The sequence below is a fragment of the Mustelus asterias genome, chromosome 3 (genome assembly GCF_964213995.1).
Source record: "Mustelus asterias chromosome 3, sMusAst1.hap1.1, whole genome shotgun sequence".
NCBI lineage: Eukaryota > Metazoa > Chordata > Chondrichthyes > Carcharhiniformes > Triakidae > Mustelus > Mustelus asterias.
In genome coordinates this window covers 104,250,733-104,271,609 of record NC_135803.1, presented here as the reverse complement: position 1 = coordinate 104,271,609, position 20,877 = coordinate 104,250,733, and the positions used below count along the sequence as shown (strand labels likewise).

At 43.0% G+C, this 20,877-nt stretch overlaps 1 protein-coding gene across 1 annotated transcript in view; it reads left to right on the top strand.

Annotated features, from left to right (window-relative positions):
• itpr1b (inositol 1,4,5-trisphosphate receptor, type 1b) overlaps positions 1 to 20,877 on the top strand; it is a 521,126-nt gene that overhangs the window by 394,382 nt on the left and 105,867 nt on the right. Inside the window, exon 52 of the mRNA XM_078209411.1 lies at positions 6,426 to 6,601. Coding sequence (XP_078065537.1) covers positions 6,426 to 6,601 — 176 coding nt within the window. The remainder of the gene's footprint in view (positions 1 to 6,425; positions 6,602 to 20,877) is intronic.

Sequence of the window (20,877 nt, the reverse complement as noted above, 5' to 3'; positions counted from 1 at the left end):
GACACAGGATGCTCTTGTACCTTGCTGTGTACTTCTGTGGATATATTTCCAACCTCCAAGAGTGAAACGGATGGAATTAACAGGATCATTACAAACTGTATCTGTTCTCCGCCTCAGGGGCTCAAATGGTTAAATTATGAAAACAGACTGTATAAATAGGATCTGTATTCCCTCGAGTCAAGAACATTTGGAGTGATCAAATCAAGGTGGTTAGAAAGAAGAAGGGATTTAACAGGATAGATACAGAAGCTACTGTGGCAGAGTTCGGGGACAAGAGGGCAGCATCATAAAATGAGAGCTGAGTTATTCATAAGTGAAATAAGGAAGGACAGCAAGTGTAATGTAAGTCTGGAACTACTCCTCCTCTCCCATTCCCCAAAATCGATCCTGGAGGGTCAATTCAAATTTTCAGAACTAGGTTTTTATTTTCAAAATCTGAAAAATGGCATTGAAATATTGCTCAGTCTAACTGAACGGCGCAATAGATTCCAGGAGCTCTTGTTGTTATATTGAATGTTGCCAAGCTCCTGGTAAGTGCAGCTTAAATATTTATTTTCCCTCAGAATCTCCCCTCATATCTTGCATTGAATGTCATATACTGGCTTTCCATGCTGCAGGGAAGCCCCTGATGTCTCATCCAAATGTTGATTCTAAATGTGAGCATGGCCATTATTGGCCTGCTGCTCGATTATGGGAAGTTACACTGTCCAGAGATCTGTGCATAATTTTCAGCTATCTGCAAAAGCAGGGCCCGGGTTTGGCCCCAAGCTGAAGAAGGCTGTGGGCAATTTTGTTGCTCCCACTAAACATTTCCGGCTGAATTCTGTTAAGGCTGCACTGTTATGGAAATTCATGGATTGCAACTTAATCAGTATGTTCTTCACACACACATACACATGTACAAATTAAAAGCCAGAGTAGGCCATTTGGTGCTTCGAGCCTGCTCAGCCACTCATGGCTGATATTGTACCCTCAATTCCACTTCAGTCCGGGCTGTCCCAGCACTGTATGAGCCCATTACTACACTTACCTTTTCACCCAGGTGGCAGAAAGTCCAACTAATAAATTCTCAACGGACGAAGGTTAACCAAAGCACGAGGAAAATGAGCACATTGTATTTCCAAGCAGTGAAAACAGTTCTCTTGTAAACTTGAAACATACCCATCACAGAAAAATTTCAGAGGGGGAGTTGAAACATCAGCTTTAACAATGTAAAGTCTAAAATCCAGGCCAGCTACTGAAGTATTTTCTTTCTTTTACCTTTATTTGCATTTGTATCATACCTTCCACAATTTCAGCACTTCCCAAAACATTTTGTAACCAATTAAAAGCTTTCTGAAAGGCAGTCACTATTGTAGGAAATTTTGTCATTTCAGACGCTTATAAGTTTGGATTTTAAGAATTATTTTGATCAATGGAATATTTTATTCACAGAACATTCCTTAACTGGTCTTGATATGAATGGTTTTATTTAAATTTTATTTTGCAGTATGATACAAGGAACTGAAACCCATTGGTTTTTCTTGAATATGTTCCTCTTGTCGACTGCTGTCATCAGACCTGGGGGAATTTTCCTTTTTTTTGTGTGCGCGCGCTCCGTGTCGACCTGCCCCCTCTTCCTTGAAAAATTGGACTTGAACAGACATCCGATGGTAACGTAAACACCCCAAAAGCCAAAAGGAACATTAAATAGCCGGCCAAGATCAACGGGAAGTTGTTTGGTCTTTGAATTAATTTCCCATGAGCTGTCATCTGCCTTTGACCAGATTAAAGGAGCTGTGTTGCAGCGAGAAATAGATAACACGATGAATGGACCTCCTGTCAGGTCTGAATAATCCATTTGAGCATCGCAACACTTTTGTGGGCTTCAGGATCTCTCTGTTTCATAACAGCTCTCTCCAGACCTGCGGTAGCACTTTACAGAAGATTTTTACGTGGAGGCACTTTAATCTCATTCAAACAAGCTTCTGGGCACATCCACCTCAGTGATTCAGCTCGGTCTGCAGAGTGCTGTCGTAAATCTTTCATCATCACTTTAGGAGAGGGAGAGAGAGAATAACGTGTTGCAACACTGCTCCTTCTCTTTGGTCCCAGCTCTCTCGTGGTTGCATACCTCAATCTATATATCCTGCCCCTGCCAAAGACCCAAACGCACAGCAGATCATCTACCCTTTAAAAAGCAATCCATGTAGCATTCTATATTCATTTCAAGAGTTTCAAAGAACATTTTTGTTCTGTTGCAATTCATTTTGTGGTTGAGGTTTCAGACAGGTTCACACAGTGGTGTTATATTTTGATATATGTCATGTCTAACGTGCGTTTCCCATCTGTCACACTTAAGTGCCACATGCAGGTTTTTGTGCCACATTTTATATTTAAAAACATCTTCAAGAAACAGCACCAACCATTACAGGAATTCAGATATTTTCGGGGTAGAAAATACCTGACAGCAGGGCTTTTTTTCTGAGTACTGTCTAATTATCGGGTGTGGTTTCAAAGGATTAAAAAAGAACAGCAATATTTATCTATATAGCAATCTTAGCATCACAATTCACTTCACCAGAATGTTATCAAACAAAGTTTGATACCGAGCCACACAGCATTATTAGGTCAGGTGACCAAAAGCTTTGGCCAAGGGCTAGATTTTAAGGAACATATTAAAGGGAGAAGGAGAGGTTTGGGGAGGGAATTCCAGAAGCTTGGCCTGAGTCTTAACGCACAGCCATTTATGGCGGAGTGAAAGATATCGGGGGTGAGAAAGAGGCCACAATTGGAGGAAGGCAGAGTTTCTGGGGAAATGCAGACTGGTGGAGGTTACAGAGATTGAAAGAGATGAGGTCATAGCAGGATATGAATGTCGAGCGTGACAATTTTTAAATGGATGGATCACTGGAGGAGGAGCCATTGTGGGTCAGAAGTATGATGGACAATTAGTGCAGGTCAGAATGTGGGTATGTGAGCTTAGCATGAACTGATGTTTACTAAGGACAGAAGCTGAGAGACCAGTGTAAACAGCATTGGAATATTTGGGTGTAGAGGTAACAAAAGCCTGATTTGAGGATTGGGGAGCTGAGGCAGGCGCAGAGGTGGTCAAGACTGCAGGGCTCTAAATAGTCAGTCTTGGTGAGATCGAAGAGGTGGAGCCTGACATTCAATTCAAGGTCAAATAGGATGCAGAGGTTGCAGACAGTGGCTGGATGTAGGTGGGATGCAGAGGGTTAGGGGATAGGGTTAGTGTTAGGGTCAGGGTTAACCCTAACCCTTAAGGAATGCAGATGGCTTTGGCTTTTTGAATTGCAGTCACTGTTGTAATGTAGGAAACACAGCAACCAATTTGCTCACAGCAAACTCTCCCAAACAGCGATGCGAAAGTGAAAGATAACCCATTTTCTGTGATGTCGGTTGAGGAGTTTGTATTGGCCAGAAGACAAGGGAGAACTCCCCTAATAATGCCATAAGAAGAAAGAAAAAACTTGTATTTATATACCATTTTTCACAACCGCAGAACATGTTAAAGTAATCTACAGCCAATGAAGTATTTTTGAAGTTTAATCACTGATGCAGGAAACACAGCAACCGAGTTACACACAGCAAGCTCTCTCAAACAGCAATGTGTTAGTGACGGGGTAATCTGTTTCTGTGATATTTATTAAGGGATAAATTTTGCCGTGGATATTGAAAATAAATCCCCCCCCCCCCCCCCCCCTCTCTTCTTCAAAATAGTGGGTGGAATTTTTTATGCCGAAAAGATGGCACCTCTGACAGTGCAACACTCCGAGTGCTGCACTGGAGTGTCAGCCTTGATTTTTGCACTCAGGTCTTTGAAAGGGACTTGAATCTGGAAACTTTGGACAGAGGTGAGTGTGCCATGAATTGCCTATTGTTTGAGGCACTGTGGGATCTTTGCATGCATCCACTTGAGGGCAGCTCTCCCTCAGTGCTACACAGGAGTGCCAACCTAAAACTTTGTTCTTTCATCTGGTATGGGAAAATATGGTAGGAACCTTTTATACCCATTTTTAAAGGTTGTCACTTTTGCCAGATGCCAGAGTTCTCTGACTGAAATATGTATGATTGCATTTAAAAGGAAGTAATGTTGGTAAAGTGTTGTCATGCAGTATGCTGCCTATCATCCCCTCAACAATGCTGGGTCTAACATGCACCTTCATTACAACAGGCATCTGCCATTTCTCACTGATAGGAAATGGGGAAGAAGGTTTCAGTCACCATAGCTGTCGCATGAATTAAACATAGAGGGCAATAAATGAACTGCATATCCTGATTGTTGGAATTGGGTTTCATTAGTCAAGGGAGCATTAATGTCTACTGGTCCTATCAGCTGCTAGAGTTATCCAAACTACCCAACCACTAATGAACTCCTGCACACAAGTGGTAATGCTGTTTGGAGCCTGCCAAAAATTAAGTTGGGCTAACATCCAAAAATTTTCCCACGGTCATGGTTGAGTTTATTGAACTGGTCAAAATCCTCCCCTGCTACCCTCCCATTGTCCATTGTGCCACGGTGGAAAACCTAAGCCAGAATGTCTGCAGCCTCTTAATCAATTTTTCAATTGCGCCTTGGTGGCCTGATAATTCAACACATCCAGTATTTCCATAATGGCAATTAGAACTGGTGGTGGTAAACACCATTCAGCAGAATAGTACACCATGCACTGCTGGGCTTAACACGCCTCTGCTTACTAAAGTGAACAGTTTGACCTGCCAAGGACTATATGACTAGAGACACCTTTTATCTTGTTTTATTTATTGAAAGCTCTCCTTATTTGCTGGGGCCCATATTCAATTAACAGCCATGATTGTTGTTTAACACTGTTGTTTTTAAAAAAATGTTTATTGTTTATTATGAAGAGGGCTTTTATTTTGCACCCCCGCTCCCTCCCCAACATCCCCGATCGCTTTTGCCTTCTGCAACAACTTGGTGGTAAAACCCCCTTCCCCTCTGACCTGATCAATGATAGCAGAGACTTTGTATCTGATTTCTCGTTTGCTGGTGAGAATTAATATCAAGTCTTTCGATCTCAATTCTTTGCCTGCCACATGTAGAGTCTGTTGACTACTTTGAAATGTTGTTGTGGTTGGTTCTACATGACATAAGAACATAAGAAATAGGAGCAGGAGTAGGCCATCTGGCCCCTTGAGCCTGCCCCACCATTCAACAAAATCATGGCTGATCTGAAGCGAATCAGTTCCACTTACCCGCCTGCTCCCCATAACCCCTAATTCCCTGATCGATCAGAAAACTATCTACCCGTGATTTAAACATATTCAACGAGGAAGCCTCCACCACTTCAATGGGCAGAGAATTCCAGAGATTCACTACCCTCTGAGAGAAGAAGTTCCCCCTCAACTCTGTTCTGAACCGGCCCCCCCTTATTTTGAGGCTGTGCCCTCTAGTTCTGGTTTCCCTTCTAAGTGGAAAGAATCTCTCCACCTCTACCCTATCCAGCCCCTTCATTATCTTATATGTCTCTATAAGATCACCCCTCATCCTTCTAAACTCCGAGTACAGACCCAATCTGTTTAATCTCTCCTCATAAGCCACATCCCTCATCTCCGGTATCAACCTGGTGAACCTTCTCTGCACCCCCTCCAAGGCCAATATATCCTTTCGCAAATAAGGGGACCAAAACTGCACACAGTACTCCAGTTGCGGCCTCACCAGTGCCTTGTACAGTTGCAGCAAGACCTCCATGCTTTTATATTCTATCCCCCTTGCAATAAAGGCCAACATTCCATTCGCCTTCTTGATCACCTGCTGCACCTGCAGACTGAGTTTTTGCGATTCGTGCACAAGGACCCCCAGGTCCCTCTGCACAGTCGCACGATGTAATTTTTCTCCATTTAAATAATATTCCAATTTACTATTATTTCTTCCAAAGTGGATAACCTCACATTTGCTAACGTTATATTCCATCTGCCAGATCCTCGCCCACTCGCTCAGCCTATCCAAATCTCTCTGCAGACTTTCCGCGTCCTCCACGCAATTCGCTTTCCCACTCACCTTCGTGTCATCAGCAAACTTGAATACCCTACATTCAGTCCCCTCCTCCAGATCATCTATGTAAATGGTAAACAATTGAGGCCCCAGCACCGATCCCTGCGGCACGCCACTGGTCACCAACTGCCAACCAGAAAAGCACCCATTTATCCCAACTCCCATTACGAGTGATGACAGGTTAGGTTGAGAGTCGGGGAAGGAGATCCAAATTAACTTCTTCAAACATGGATGGGGGTTTCCTGCTGCAAGTCCTTATGTTGATTCTTGTCCCCATAATTGCTGTGAGTCATAGAAAAATCCTGTCCATAGTTACACAGCTCATATATGGTGATTTGCAGTGAGCCTCTTGTGTGACCAGCTCAGGTGACTGGCTGTGTATTGTACTAACTGTTTCTTTTGTGTGTAGGTACTTTGGAGACGCACTTATCAGGCCTACTGTGGACAGCAGTATGCATATCTCTGGCTATCGTAATCGCCCTTCCTAAACCCCATGGTATTCGAGCCTTGATTGCCTCTACAATTTTGCGACTTATATTCTCAGTTGGTTTAGAACCAACCCTCTATTTGTTGGGAGCGTTTAATGTGAGTATTTCTTGAAACTACAGCAGAAGTACAATCCAGTGCCAACCAGGCTAATAGGCTGTTGGTCAGTAAATGTTTATACAGTAGAATGCAAGGAAGGCAGTTCTGAAATGTCCACTGAGTGAATGCACCACCTCTTCCCCCACCCCCCCCATCATTCTCGTCCTTTTAAGACACACCTAAAAACCTACCTCTTTGATCAAGTTTCTGATCACCTGTCCTTGTATCTCTTCATGTGGCTCAGTTTTGTTTGATGAGCACTGTTTCCAAGCACTGTGTAACTTTTCATGATGTTAAAGGAACCATATAACTACAAGTTGTTGTTCTTGATGTGATTAGCCAGAAAATCCCAGGTTTGACTCTGTGTGAATGTCTGTTGGGATGCCACAATTCAGCTCCATTCCCTGGACTAGGGAAGCTAGAAAAGTAACTGGCTGTTCTTACTCGTAAACTCTGTCCAGTGACCCATTGTTGAGAATGTGGACATGGAAGTGTTGTGTGAGGCTAAAGTCAGGCTTGACTCTAAGTGTAGTGGTCTGATGCCCTGCCCAATATTCCCTGCTTATACTTAGACAAGAAGATTGGGCATTGTGGCCCTCGGGCCCTACCAGTGTCCAGTAACCATTCCCCAACAGTAGTCAGTGCCCTTTGGAAAGGAGAGGGATGGAAAGGAAGATACTTTAATCCGATATTCCTGTATTATAGTTCTTTGATATTTAATTTTTATGCCTTTGATGCCCTGGTGTGCTGCTATGAAATAGAAAATGATACCCACCATCTTTGATGTGGTGTGTCCCTCATTCTAACTGGACAATTGGGATGCAATGGGTAAGATGAAGACTGGAGATACTGCAGATGGATAAGGTTGTATCTCTATGTTTGCCTAATATAAATTTTCCAATATCTCTCAGGACTGGGAAATGATACACGGGTTTGATTTATTTGACGATGTAGAACAGGATTGCTCAGCAGATAGATTTACTATAAATATTTGACAGCTATTGTTAATGAGAGTGTACAGTTGTGACTCCTTCACACCACATGCTGCTAGCTAAACTGAAAGCTCCCCTGAACAGTGTCTGCTGGTCACATGGTTTACATCCTGGCTGCTTACTCATCAGAATATTCCCTTTTTAAAGTGACATCATAACAGAATGAATCGCATCTGATTTGGCAAGTGGGATACACCAGAGTCAAATGATTGATCATTTATGAGCCAACATGCAATGATGTGTGACAAGACAAAAAGGTCCCAAAGGCGTGATTGGATATTACTGGACAGACTGAAAGATTGTTATAAATGTATATTAGAGGTCTGTGGCTATAAGTTCAAAGCAGAACCATCACATTTATCAAGAATGTATCCAAAAAAAACTTATCTCTGAACCCCTGCTCCTCCCAGATGTCATCACTTTGGATTTCTTCATCTGTCTTTACACTTCTGAATTGTAAGACATTCTTTTTGGAGATTTGAAAATGCCATGCAGACTCCTGGCTCTCAGCTAATAGATGATTTGATCCTGGCCAGACAATGAGATCTGAAAGGCAGGTAAAATCTTTCAGTCCAGTTAAGGCGCAGGATCTCATGGATTCCTTGTCCAATTCTCTTGCCCTCCCAGCTGATTCCTTTTATGCTGAAGCTCCTAGACCGGATTTAAATTGATTATTGGGAACAAGGCAGGGGAAAGGAAGGAAACCTTTGTTTTTAATGCGCAGTTGTTGTGATCTGGAGTGCACAGCCTGTAAGGTGGTGGAAGCAGATTAAAAATTGACATTCGATAGGGACAAATATTTGCTGGGGCAGGGGAGATAGGTACAGAATTAGGGAGAGTGAGGGAGTGGAATTAATTTGATAGCTGTCATAGGGAGAAAGAACCAAGTGACCATTCTTGAGTTGTATGACCAGATTCTGTAGTTCCAGAGACAGGAGCTCCTTTGAAACCTTTCAGATTAATGCTGTTGCACTGATATAATAAAAGATAAAGTAGCCCATCATTTGTGCTTCCTGTAGAGCAATGCCCTTCTCAATATATCTGTCTGTCTATCTGCCTCTAATTCTAATGAATGTTCTTTTGCTGGGCTGAGCATCTTCGACATATTAGCACAAATCTTTGCAAAGCCGAAAGGACTTAGCCAAAATGATGGTGTAGCTCCACCGTAGCACCCACATTTTGGTTCAAAGTATGGGTGACGGGGCAGGTTGTAGTTTGCATATTGCTGGTTCATGGAGGCAGCTGCACATGTGAAAGTGCAGTCACCTTCAAAGAGATTCGATCTCTATGACTGAGATTTCCAAAACAGCTAATCAGCTTCAGACATTTGAAGGCCTAAAGCTGCCAGTGTTATTCAGGAAGGCAGGGCACCCTTTTGAGAGTGTTATGAGTAGATATTAATGTGGCTAAAAATGGATAAACTCTGTGGAACTGTTACATTGTAAAGTCTTTTAAATCTCCAAGCCCTTTTTTTTAAAAAAAGAACATGCTGTGGCTGCTTGCAATTTCACAGCTGTCTGTTGACATAAGCCTGAGGGTTATCGGTATGAGATTAGTGCTGCATGCCATCAGATTGGGGAACCTGTAAATTCACAGTTTGATTAACAGCTCCGAGTAGTCATCAAGTCTTTGATGTGGGTCTATAGATATAACTCTTTATTTTTATTAGGGATAAGATAATTGAAGCAATTTCAATGTATTGAATTAGTTTTGTTTTAAAATTCATTGATAAAACAGTGAAGTCTGCCATAGACACACACAACTTTATTTCATCTCACCATGGCTCCTGAAATCTGCCCATGGTGGATACTGAGTGAGTTGGCATGAAGAGTGCAAGGGAAAAGGGTTGTGGGTGGGTGTTCATGAGTGGCACTAAGTTGGCATACGGGAATAGGTTTGCATTGAGGGTGAGGAGCCATGGAGGGTGTAAATGGACATAGATTGGCACAGGGTTATGAAGCGCCATGGAGAGTTGGTGGAGGTGGAATGAGCTGGCATGGATGGGCATGGTGAATGTGTGGGGTGGTCAGAGATAGAGGGCTGTATTTTGTTTTTAACTGGGATAGAGCCCCAAAGCACCAAGGTGGCCTCCGCATCCAGAAGCATCTGTGGTTGCTTCTACACTCTTTCCGTGGATAGTGGGTCTGACCTTTGTAACACCTGCACTGCTGAAACCCCACCCCCTTTCTCCAACCTGAATGAAAAATCTAAAGTCCAGGGTTTAAACAATCGGGAATTTTCTCAACTTCCGAGTTGGGAATGGAAATTCAACTCATTGGCTTCATCTGAGCTTCTACTTGGGTTGGAGAAAAATGCAAGAACAACCCAAAATCATCTGATAAACACAACACACACCTCGGGCTCTGAAAGTTCCAGCCCTTTAAGGCTGCAAAGCACTGGAAAAATCTGAACAACTTTGGTCGAAGCAAGAACATTCACCTCTTTGCCAAAGTGAAACATATCTACTCCCTGAGTAAATATGTCAATGAAGCATTGATTATAAACTCCTGTGAAGGTGGGATACTAAGCCCTAACATAGAGCCTGGGGACCTACCAGATATTCCAGCCTCTTCCCATCTTGTCCTCCGATGCCAGAATTTTGCTCCATGTGATCTCTCCCAGCAAGGCCCTACTGCCCCCCACCTCCATCCCACACGTCCATAACACCATCCGCAAACGAGACTCCAGGATGGTATGTTGCCTCCCTGGTGCTAGGGTCAAGGATGTCTCGAAGCAGCTGCAGGACATTCTGAAGGGGGAGGGCGAACAGCCAGTGGTCGTAGTACACGTTGATACAAGCGACATAGGTTTTAAAAAAAAGGGATGAGGTCCTAAAAGCAGAATACAGGGAGCTAGGAAGAAAGTTAAGACCTCAAAGGTAGTGATCTCAGGATTACTACTGGTGCCACGTGCTAGTCAGGGTAGAAATGAGAGGATATATCAGATAAGTACATGGCTGAAGAGATGGTGTCAGGGGGAGGGTTTCAGATTCCTGGGGCATTGGGACCAGTTCTGGGGGAGATGGGACCTGTACAAATTGGACGGGTTACACCTGGGCAGGACTGGGACTGATGTCCTGGGGGGGGGGTGTTTGCTAGAGTGGTTGGGGAGGGTTTAAACTAATATGCCAGGGGGATGGGAACCTATGTAAGGAGTCCAAGAAGGAGAGAGCAAGGACAAAATGTGGGGAGAAGGTTCCAACTACATCAAAAATCAGGAGAAAAGTTGAAAGGAAGGAGAACTCAGGAGATGTTATTAATGGAAGTGTTAGAATTCAAAAAGAAGGTACAAAAACTAGCATAAGGGCACTTTATCTGAATGCTCGTAGCATTTGAAACAAGGTAAATGAGTTGACAGCACAAATCATTGTGAATGAGTATGATTTGGTGACCATTACAGAGACATGGTTGCAGGATGGTCACGACTGGGAGTTGAATATCCAGGGGTATCAAACTGTTCGGAGGGACCAACAGGAAGGTAAGGGAGGTGGTGTAGCTCTGATATTTAAGGATGATATCAGGACGGTAGTGAGAGATGATATAGGTTCTATGGAAAATCAGGTTGAATCCATTTGGGTGGAAATTAGAAATAGTAAGGAGAAAAAGTCACTGATAGGCGTAGTCTATAGGCCACCAAATAATAACATCATGGTGGGGCGAGAAATAAACAAAGAAATAACTGATGCATGTAAAAATGGTACAGCGACTATCATGGGGGATTTTAATCTACATATCAATTGGTCAAACCAGTTCAGTCAAGGCAGCCTTGAGGAGGAGTTCATTGAATGTATCCGCGATAGCTTCCTTGAACAGTATGTAATGGAACCAACAAGGGAGCAAGCTATCCTAGATCTGGTCCTGTGTAATGAGACGGGAATAATTAATGATCTTGCAGTTAGGGATCCTTTTGGAAGAAGCGATCAAAGTATGGTTGAATTTAAAATGCAGATGGAGCGTGAAAAGGTAAAATCCAATACCAGTCTTGTGCTTAAACAAAGGAGACTACAATGGGATGAGGGAGGAGTTGGCTAAGGTAGACTGGGGGCAAAAACTTTATGGTGGGACAATTGAGGAACAGTGGAGGACTTTCAAAGCAATCTTTCACAGTGCTCAGCAAAAGTATATACCAGTGATAAGGAAAGACTGTAGAAAAAGAAATAATCAGCCATGGATATCTAAGGAAATAAAGGAGGGTATCAAATTGAAAGAAAATGCATACAAAGTGGCAAAGGTTAGTGGGAACCGAGAGGATTGGGAAATCTTTAAAGGTCAGCAGAAAGCCATGAAAAAAGCTATAAAGAAAGGTAAGAGTAAACTAGCTCAGAATATAATAACAGATAGCAAAAGTTTCCACAAATATATAAAACGAAAAAGAGTGGCGAAAGTAAACATTGGTCCTTTAGAGGACGAGAAGGGGGATGTAATAACTGGAAATGAGAAAGTGGCTGAGGCATTGAATAGGTATTTTGTGTCAGTCTTCACAGTGGAAGACACAAATAACATGCCAAAAATTGATGACAGGAAGACTATGGCAGGTGAGAACCTAGAAACTATCATTATTACGAAAGAGGTAGCGTTGGGCAAGTTAATGGGGCTAAAGGTAGGCAAGTCTCCTGGTGCTGATGGAATGCATCCCAGGGTACTGAAAGAGATGGTGGGAGAAATAGCAAATGCACTAGTGGTAATTTACCAAAATTCGCTGGACTCTGGGGTGGTGCCCGCAGATTGGAAAACAGTAAATGTGACCCCATTGTTTCAAAAAGGAGGTAGACAAAAGGCAGGTAACTATAGGCCGGTTAGCTTAACTTCTGTAGTAGGGAAAATGCTTGAATCTATCATCAAGGAAGAAATAGCAAGACATCTGCATATAAATTGTACCATTGGTAAGACGCAGCATGGGTTCATGAAGAGCAGGTCATGTTTGACTAATTTGGTGGAATTCCTTGAGAACATTCCCCATTGTCCACTGCACATGTAACCTGTGGTTGTGGTGTATCTGGATTTCCAGAAGGCATTTGACAAGGTGCCGCACCAAAGACTGCTGCATAAGATAAAGGTGCACAGTGTCACAGGTAATGTATTTAGCATGGATAGAGGATTGGTTAACTAACAGAAAGCAAAGAGTGGGGGTAAATGGGTGTTTTTCTGGTTGGCGATCAGTGACTAGTGGTCTGCCTCAGGGATCAGTGTTGGGACCGCAATTGTTTACGATTTACATAGATGATTTGGAGTTGGGGACCAAGCGTAGTGCGTCAAAATTCGCAGATGACATTAAGATGGGTGGAAGAGCAAAGTATGCAGAGGACGCTGAAAGTCTGCAAAGGGATATTGATAATCTAAGTGAGTGGGTGAGGGTCTGGCAGATGGAGTATGATGTTGGTAAATGTGAGGTCATCCATTTTAGTAGGCATAACAGCAAAATGGACTATTATTTAAATGGTAAAAAATTGCAGTATGCTGCTCTGCAGAGGGACCTGGGTGTCGAGTTGGTTTGCAGGTGGAGTAGGTAATTAAGAAGGCAAATGGAATTTTGTCCTTCATTGCTAGAGGGATGAAGTTTAAAAACAGCGAGATTATATTGCAGCTGTATAAGGTGCTGGTGAGGCCACACCTGGAGTACTGTGTACAGTTTTGGTCTCCTTACTTGAGAAAGGATATACTGGCACTGGAGGGGGTGCAGAGGAGATTCACGAGGTTGATTCCGGAGTTGAGAGGGTTGGCTTATGAGGAGAGACTGAGTAGACTGGGGCTATACTCATTGGAATTCAGAAGAATGAGGGGAGATCTTATAGAAACATATAAGATTATGAAGGGAATAGATAAGATAGAAGCAGGGAAGTTGTTTCCACTGGCAGGTGAAACTAGAACTAGGGGGCATAGCCTCAAAATAAGGGGAAGCAGATTTAGGACTGAGTTGAGGAGGAAATTCTTCACCCAAAGGGTCGTGAATCTTTTGAATTCCCTGCCCAGTGAAGCAGTTGAGGCTACCTCATTGAATGTTTTTAAGGCAAGGATAGATACATTTTTGAACAGTAAAGGAATTAAGGGTTATGGTGAGCAGGCGGGTAAGTGGAGCTGAGTCCACAAAAAGATCAGCCATGACCTTATTGAATGGCAGAGCAGGCTCGAGGGGCCAGATGGCCTACTCCTGCTCCTAGTTCTTATGTTCTTATAACAAGACCTTCCAAAAGAAAAGAAAATGTCATTCTATCTTTGATCCCCAGATGCTCACCTGCATTCCCCACTCTGAAAACTCTCAATCTCTCTCTCTCTCACTCTCCCTCTCGGGTGCATGCACATTCAGAAAGCCCTTGCTTGAGTGGCAGTCAGGTCAACTTCCATGCAACCTACATTTGTTGTGTCCAGATACAAGCGCCAGGTGAACACAGTGTAAACTGGTTGAACCTGAGACATGAATAAAATGAATGAAACTATCCTTTTACCAAGCACTGTGTGTTGAACAGGGAAGCAACTTGCACCCCAACCTTCTGCCTTTACCACAATAGCTGCTATTCCGAGAGGTTGGTGAACCCTGGATATCATAGCTGATCTGAGGAATACTGATTGCGGCCCTAAGCCTGTATTCCCTCCCCCTCCCGTAAGCAGTTGGGAAATGCACACAATCCAAAGTCATTTCAGATCTGAGGGATAGTAGCAATTTCTTAAATTCAGCATAATTTGTCGCAATGTCATTAACAAAATGTCACTGTTATTCTTAAACAAATTAGATAGAGCGAAGTAGCATAATCATCATACAACTGCTCCTTGTCGTGCAAGTTCATGAATGGCGCCATCACTTTAGATTTTCCTCAATGCTCCAGTGTAGTTTGGAACAGCTTTCAGGGCCCATCAGCTATTGTGTTCACTGGCTTACGATGAAATATTAAGATCCATTTAAGTTTACATCGTTCATCCTTCTGCAACTGAGGAGGAAACAAGTCATTCGAATTAATGTGTTTTTGACTTAATCTGGTGAGAATGGTAAACACACTATCACATGAAGTGGTTGAGCTGACCAGCAGGGATAGAATCTAGAAAAGTACATGAGGGAGAAAGGATTAGGCTGTTATATTGAGAGAATGAGATTCAATAAATTGGGAATAGGCTCAAGTGGAAGATGAACATTCGACCTGGTCACCCACCACTTGACCCTCAGTCCGTCAATGCTTTTATTATAAAGCTCTCATCAAATCCCTCTATGGCCTCATCTATTCCTATCTCTGTCGCTCCCTTTTTAAAAATTCATTCATGGGACATGGGCATCGCTGGCTGGCCAGCATTTATTGCCCATCCCTAGTTGTCCTCAAGAAGATGGTGGTGAGCTGCCTTCTTGAATCACTCGTCCATGTTCTGTGTGTTGTTCTACAATGCCGTTAGGGAGGGAATTTCAGGATTTTGACCCAACGACTGCGAAGGAACGGCGATATATTTCCAAATCAGGATGATGAGTGACTTGGAGGGGAACCTGCAGATGGTGGTGTTCCTATGTATCTGCTGCCCTTGTCCCGCTTACTCTTACAACCTTTTGACATCCCTGCACTTCAATTCTGGCTCCTTGCCCATCCCCCATTTGAATTGCTACAGCATTAGAGGCAATATCTTTTGCTACCTAGATCTAAGCTATGGAATTCCCTCCCTAAACATCTCTACCTCTGTCCTAAGAGCTTGTTTCTGTGCAGTAAATTCTGAGCAATTTACGCTGCACTCTGGGGCCCCTTTTTGAGGGTGGAGTTTCCCTCCCAATCCCATTGCAGATGGCAAACGCTCCTCTCTCGCTGATAAGTTCATGGGACTTGTTTGAAACTTTTTTCGATGGATGTGGTACTGCCCAGGATAGGCTGTTCTGACCCAATCCGTACAGTAAGAAGTCGTCAAAATGCCAGCTCCAAGTGGAGAGGACCTCCAAGAAGATCGCGCATATCGACACAGACATCAAATAAGACCTCTTACTGTGTTTACCCCAGTCCAATGCCAGCATCTCCACCTCACGCCAATCTGTACATGACAGCAAAGCAATGCCAATTTTTCTTTGGGGGTGTGGGGTAATTGGGGTGCGGTGAGGAGGGAAAAGAGAGGATTAAAATGCCAGCTGTCTTTTAATGACTTTGTTTACCCATCCCCAGATTTTTAAAGGCATTTTCACTTCAGTCACTAAATGTGATCATAGAAATTCCGGAACAGAAGGATACATTCAATCCAACACGCCTGTTCTTGGCAGAGACTTTAACGTTTCTACTGAGCACTTGTGTTCTGCATTATCGAGTCTCTATTAGTAGCAATTATATGAAATAATTTAAAAGCTGTGTTATGTCTGTGAGTAATTATTGCAAGGTGCTAAATTCAATGCACATTTTTCAGGGCTCGAAATACGCATAAGTGTGCAAATTAGGAGTAGGAGTGGGCCAATCAGCCCCTCAAACCGTTCAATAAGACCGTGGCTGATTTGATTGTGGCCTCAAACTCCACATTCCCGACTACCCCTGGTAACCTTAGATTTGTTAGTCAAGAATCTATCCACCTGTGCTTTTAAAAATATTCATCGACCCTGCCTCCATAGATCTCTGGGGGAAGAGAGTTCCAAACATTCACGGCCCTCTGAGAGAAACCATATTCTCCACATCTCCATTTTAAAAGGGAAATCCCTTATTTTTAAACCATGTCCCCCAGTTCTAGTCTAGTCTATCTTCTAAACTTCAATGGATACAGGACCAGCCTGTCCAACCTCCACCCCTTCAGTCAAGGTATCAGTTGAGTGAACTGTCTCTGCACAGTTTCTATCCTTTCTTAAACAAGGAGATCAGAATTGTACACAGTACTCCATATGTGGTCTCACCAACTGTAACAAACCATCCCTACTTTTATATTCCATTCCCCTTGCAATAAACGATATTTCATTTGCATTCCTAATCACTTGCTGTACCCCACATACTAAATTCGTGTGAATCGTGCACAAGGATGCCCAGATTCTCCTCTATTGCAGTATTCTGCCATCTGCCAGCTTCATTTAAATAATATACTGGATTTCTATTACTGCCAAAGTGGACAAGTTCAAATTTCTATCTGCCAAATTTTTGCCCACTTATTTAATCTATCAATATCCCTTTGCATCTCTTTAGGTCCTCTTCACAGCTCAGTACCTAGCTTTGTGTCATCAGCAAATTTAGCAATCATTACTTGGTCCCTTCTTCCAAATCATTGATATAAATTGTAAAAAGGTGCAGTCCAAGCACTGAACCCTGTGACACACTCCTCGTCACATCTTGCCAACTCTGATATGACTGCTTTATGCCTAGCTTCTGTTTCCTGTTAGCTAAAGAATCTTCTGCTCATGCTAATATGTTACCCCAAGACCATTTGCACTTAACCATGTCAAATGCCTTCTGAAAACTGTCAATTCATTTGTTTTGTTACAAATGCTGCATGTTTTCAGATATAGTGCCTTAAATTGTCTTTTTACTATGTTTGTAACATCTAGCCTTAGCTGCTGCTGCTCTCAAGTTTGAACACGCTATCCCTTCCTGCCCTGCTCATCATTTTCCTTATTGCTACTTTGATCTCTTATCTTGTATTCTGTTTAATTTATTACATTTTCCCAAACTTAGTTCCTGCCTCCAACCCCACTGTTTAATTTCGAGCCCTTGGCTGCTCGGGTTCTAAACATCTCAGCCCTGCAGCATATAGATTTCAAAACCCTGCAGCCAAAAAGCAATTGGCTGCAGAGGGGAAGGAAAGAATGACATTATTAGGAACAGATTGTTTGTGAATGCATTCCCTGGAATCGTTGGATAAAATAGTTCCTCATTAGTCCATCAAGACTTTTGCGCACCATGAGGGTACAAGTTGATGCCAGATTAAACATGGGTGACGTACGATTTTTAAAAGAGAGCTTTGGGTCAGGTCACAGGTTCAGTAACATAACACTCCACTGACTCCCTATGTGCTCATGGATAAGTTACTGCAACGTTGTGGAGATCCCTGTCCGTCTCAAAGCTGCAGTAAAGCCAAGTAAAATTTTACAAAATACGAGGTTAGCTTTCATAATCTTTCCCCAACTCTGGCCAAGTCAGTAAATTGAAGGCACTTTACAGCATTAAGTTTAACAACATCAGTTCTTAACCACTGATCCCATTTTCTCTTCAGCAGTCTTTAACCATTAACTGCTCCTCTGGACCCATCTCTTGTTTCTATACTTGTCCTAATATCATCTCTTTTTACCCCATACCAAAACCACTTAAAACCAAAAGATGTTGGAACAGAAGTAGGCCATTCAGCCCATTGAGTCTGTTCCACTGTTCAAAGGGATCATGACTGAATTGATATCATAATCCTCAACTCCACTTTCCCACCTTATTCCCATAACCCTAGATTATTTTACTGATTAAAAATCTGTCTACATCAGCCTTGAACATACTTAACGGCCCAACGTCTACAGCGCTTTGCAGTAAAGAATTCCACCGATTCACTACCCTCTGAGAGAAGAAATTCCTTCTCATCTCTGTTTATGCCCGCTGGTCCAAGACTCTCCCACAAAGGGAAACAACCTCTCAGCATCCACCCTGTAAAGCCACCTGAGAATCCTCTATGTCTTAATAAAGTTGCCTCTCATCCTTCTAAACTCCAGTGAGTACAGTCCCCACCTACTCGACCTCTCCTCATGAGAAAATCCCCCCCCATACCCGGGATCAACCTGGTGAACTTTATCTTTGTGAATTCATTCTCCCTGTCCTAGCACCAGCATCTTCCTCTTTGTCCTTACCTGCTTCTTTTCCCTGACTCTCCAATTGCTTAAATATTTCTAACACCTTACTGTTCTGATGAAAGTCCCATCAAAACTTTAACAGTAAACATTCTTCCAGCACACGCGGTATTTTACTTTCAAAGTGTAAACTCTGTTTCTATCCTCAAAAGCTGCCTGGCCAGCTTTGGGTTGCACCGCTCCAGGACTGTCCAGGAGTCGTAGGCTGTAATTCTGTGGCCCCCCCTCCCCTACCGCTGCTAGCGAGAACAGAGAATTTGGCGCTCGGCCAAATCTCTGTTCACAGCAGCAGGACCGGATAATTCCAGCTGCGGGCAAGGTCGGAGAATTGCAGCCATAGAGTTTTACAGCACAAAAAGCTGCCCTTAGGCCCATTGTGTCTGCACCAGCCATTAGATGCCCATCCTTGAAAAACTGAGCAGTTTGATAGGCCATTTCAGAAGACAGTTAAGAGTCAGAGTGTCTAGAGGCTTGACTAATGCACAGGTCTTGAGCAACTGGCCAGATCCAAATTGGTACCTTGCCAAAAAGTTCTAAAACCAGTGCCCACAGAGGCCAAGTAAAGGTGTGAGGTATACAATTCTGAAGCAGAGGCCTTAGTGTGCTCTGTAAAAAAAAAAAGCTATTGTATCTCACTCTGCGTGCCTCAAGTCTCTGCATTATGCTGACACAATAATATTGGCTGTGTGGCAACAACAGATTATGACTTTTAATATCTAATATCAGCAGACTCGTGAAGCAATGCCAAGAGCGCAGCAGCAAAGTGCATTTACAAGGATGTTACTAGAATTGATTGAGCAAGCTTCTCTTGTGAAGCCTAAGGGGAGATCTAATAAAGAGTCTTTGATGAAGGGATTTAGTAGACTGGAAGTGGACAAACTGTTTCTTCTTGTGAGTGAGTCCAGATCGAGAGGACAGAAATACAAAATAACCGTCAGTTAAAAGACTTGGGAAGAATGTTTTTGCACAGAGAGTGATAGAAAAGTGGAATTCACTGCTACGTGGAGTGGTTGAAGCAGATGGCATTGATGCAGACAACTGGGGAGACTTGATGTGCACATTGATGCGCGATTAATTCACTCGGGAGGCTGGATCGTACCCGGGAAATAAAGGCTTTTATTAGCAACAAGAATGGAGCATACTGCTTAACAATACAATCCCAGACTAAAGGGTCACTAGGAAGTGCAGTGACCTTTATACTCCTATAGGAAGGTGGAGCCAACTGGAGTGTACCACAGAACAATACCAACAGGTGGAACACCCCAACCCTAACCCCAACAGTAACAAGAGTAACATATGTACAAGTACCCATAGTGATAACCATCTATGGTTCAGTACCCATAGTGGTAACCATCTATGGTTCACCACACACATATGGGAGAAGGGATGAGAGGAATAAGGGAGCAGGGAGGGAAGAAATGATTGAGTGGGAGGGGGTTGGTGTGGAGTATATACCCTAGCATAGATCTGTCGCACCAAATGGCCTGTCCTGTGTTGTAGACAATTTGGGAATGAAATACTTTTGAGGCAGCAGCAGAGATTAGTGCGAGTTCTCTGGGGACCAGCACTGCCACGGAGATTTCTCATTGGCACCTGGGAAATTGATAGTCTGTGTGGCGCCACTTGAAGCATCACTGCACAAATGATTTTTTTCCCTCTTTGTTAACTTGATGTAGGGTTTACTTTGCAACAACTTGCATTAAAGGTTCTATATAAATAAAATGAAATGTGTCAAGCCACTTCACTTGAACATTACCAAGCCTCACGGACACATTTATGTCAGAGGACCAAAAGTGGTCAGAGAGGTTTTCATAGTATCCCTGCAGTGCAGTAGGAGGCCATTCGGCCCATCGAGCGTGCACCGACAAAAAACCTACCCAGGCCCTATCTCTATAACCCCACGTATTTACCTTGCTTATCCTCCTGACACTAAGGGGCAATTTAGCATGGCTAATCAACCTAACCTTTGGACTGTGGGATAAACCAGAGCACCCGGAGGAAACCCAAGCAGACGCGGGGAGAATATGCAAACTCCACACAGTCAGCCAAGGCCGGAATTGAACTGGTGCTGTGAGGCAGCAGTGCTAATCACTGCGCCACCGGGATGTATTGTGGTAGTTTTGGGACGTACTGTGGTAGTTTTTGCAGTACAGTTTCATTTTAACAAACTGTCGAAAATCTCTCTTAGTGTAGGCATCACCAGATGACCTCCAAAGTAGTTTGGGCGCTGGTAATCCTTCGTGGCTGCCTTTTCAGGAATAACAAACTCATGCAATAAGCTCTAGGATCTCAAATAAACAAAATAGCCACCTGAATTTTTTGCACAATCTAATTGCTTTTTTAAAAAAATCTTTTGCTTAAATGAATTGTGGAGGTTATTTTTTTTTATTTTAAAAAGTGTTCATTGTGCTCTGAATCAATGCTTCGTGAGAGTGAAGCGTGATGCCACAACCCATGATAGACACGCAGTCGCAAATTGTGGAGCAGTCAAATTATAATCCGTCATGAGGTTTATCTTTTTTATAGCTG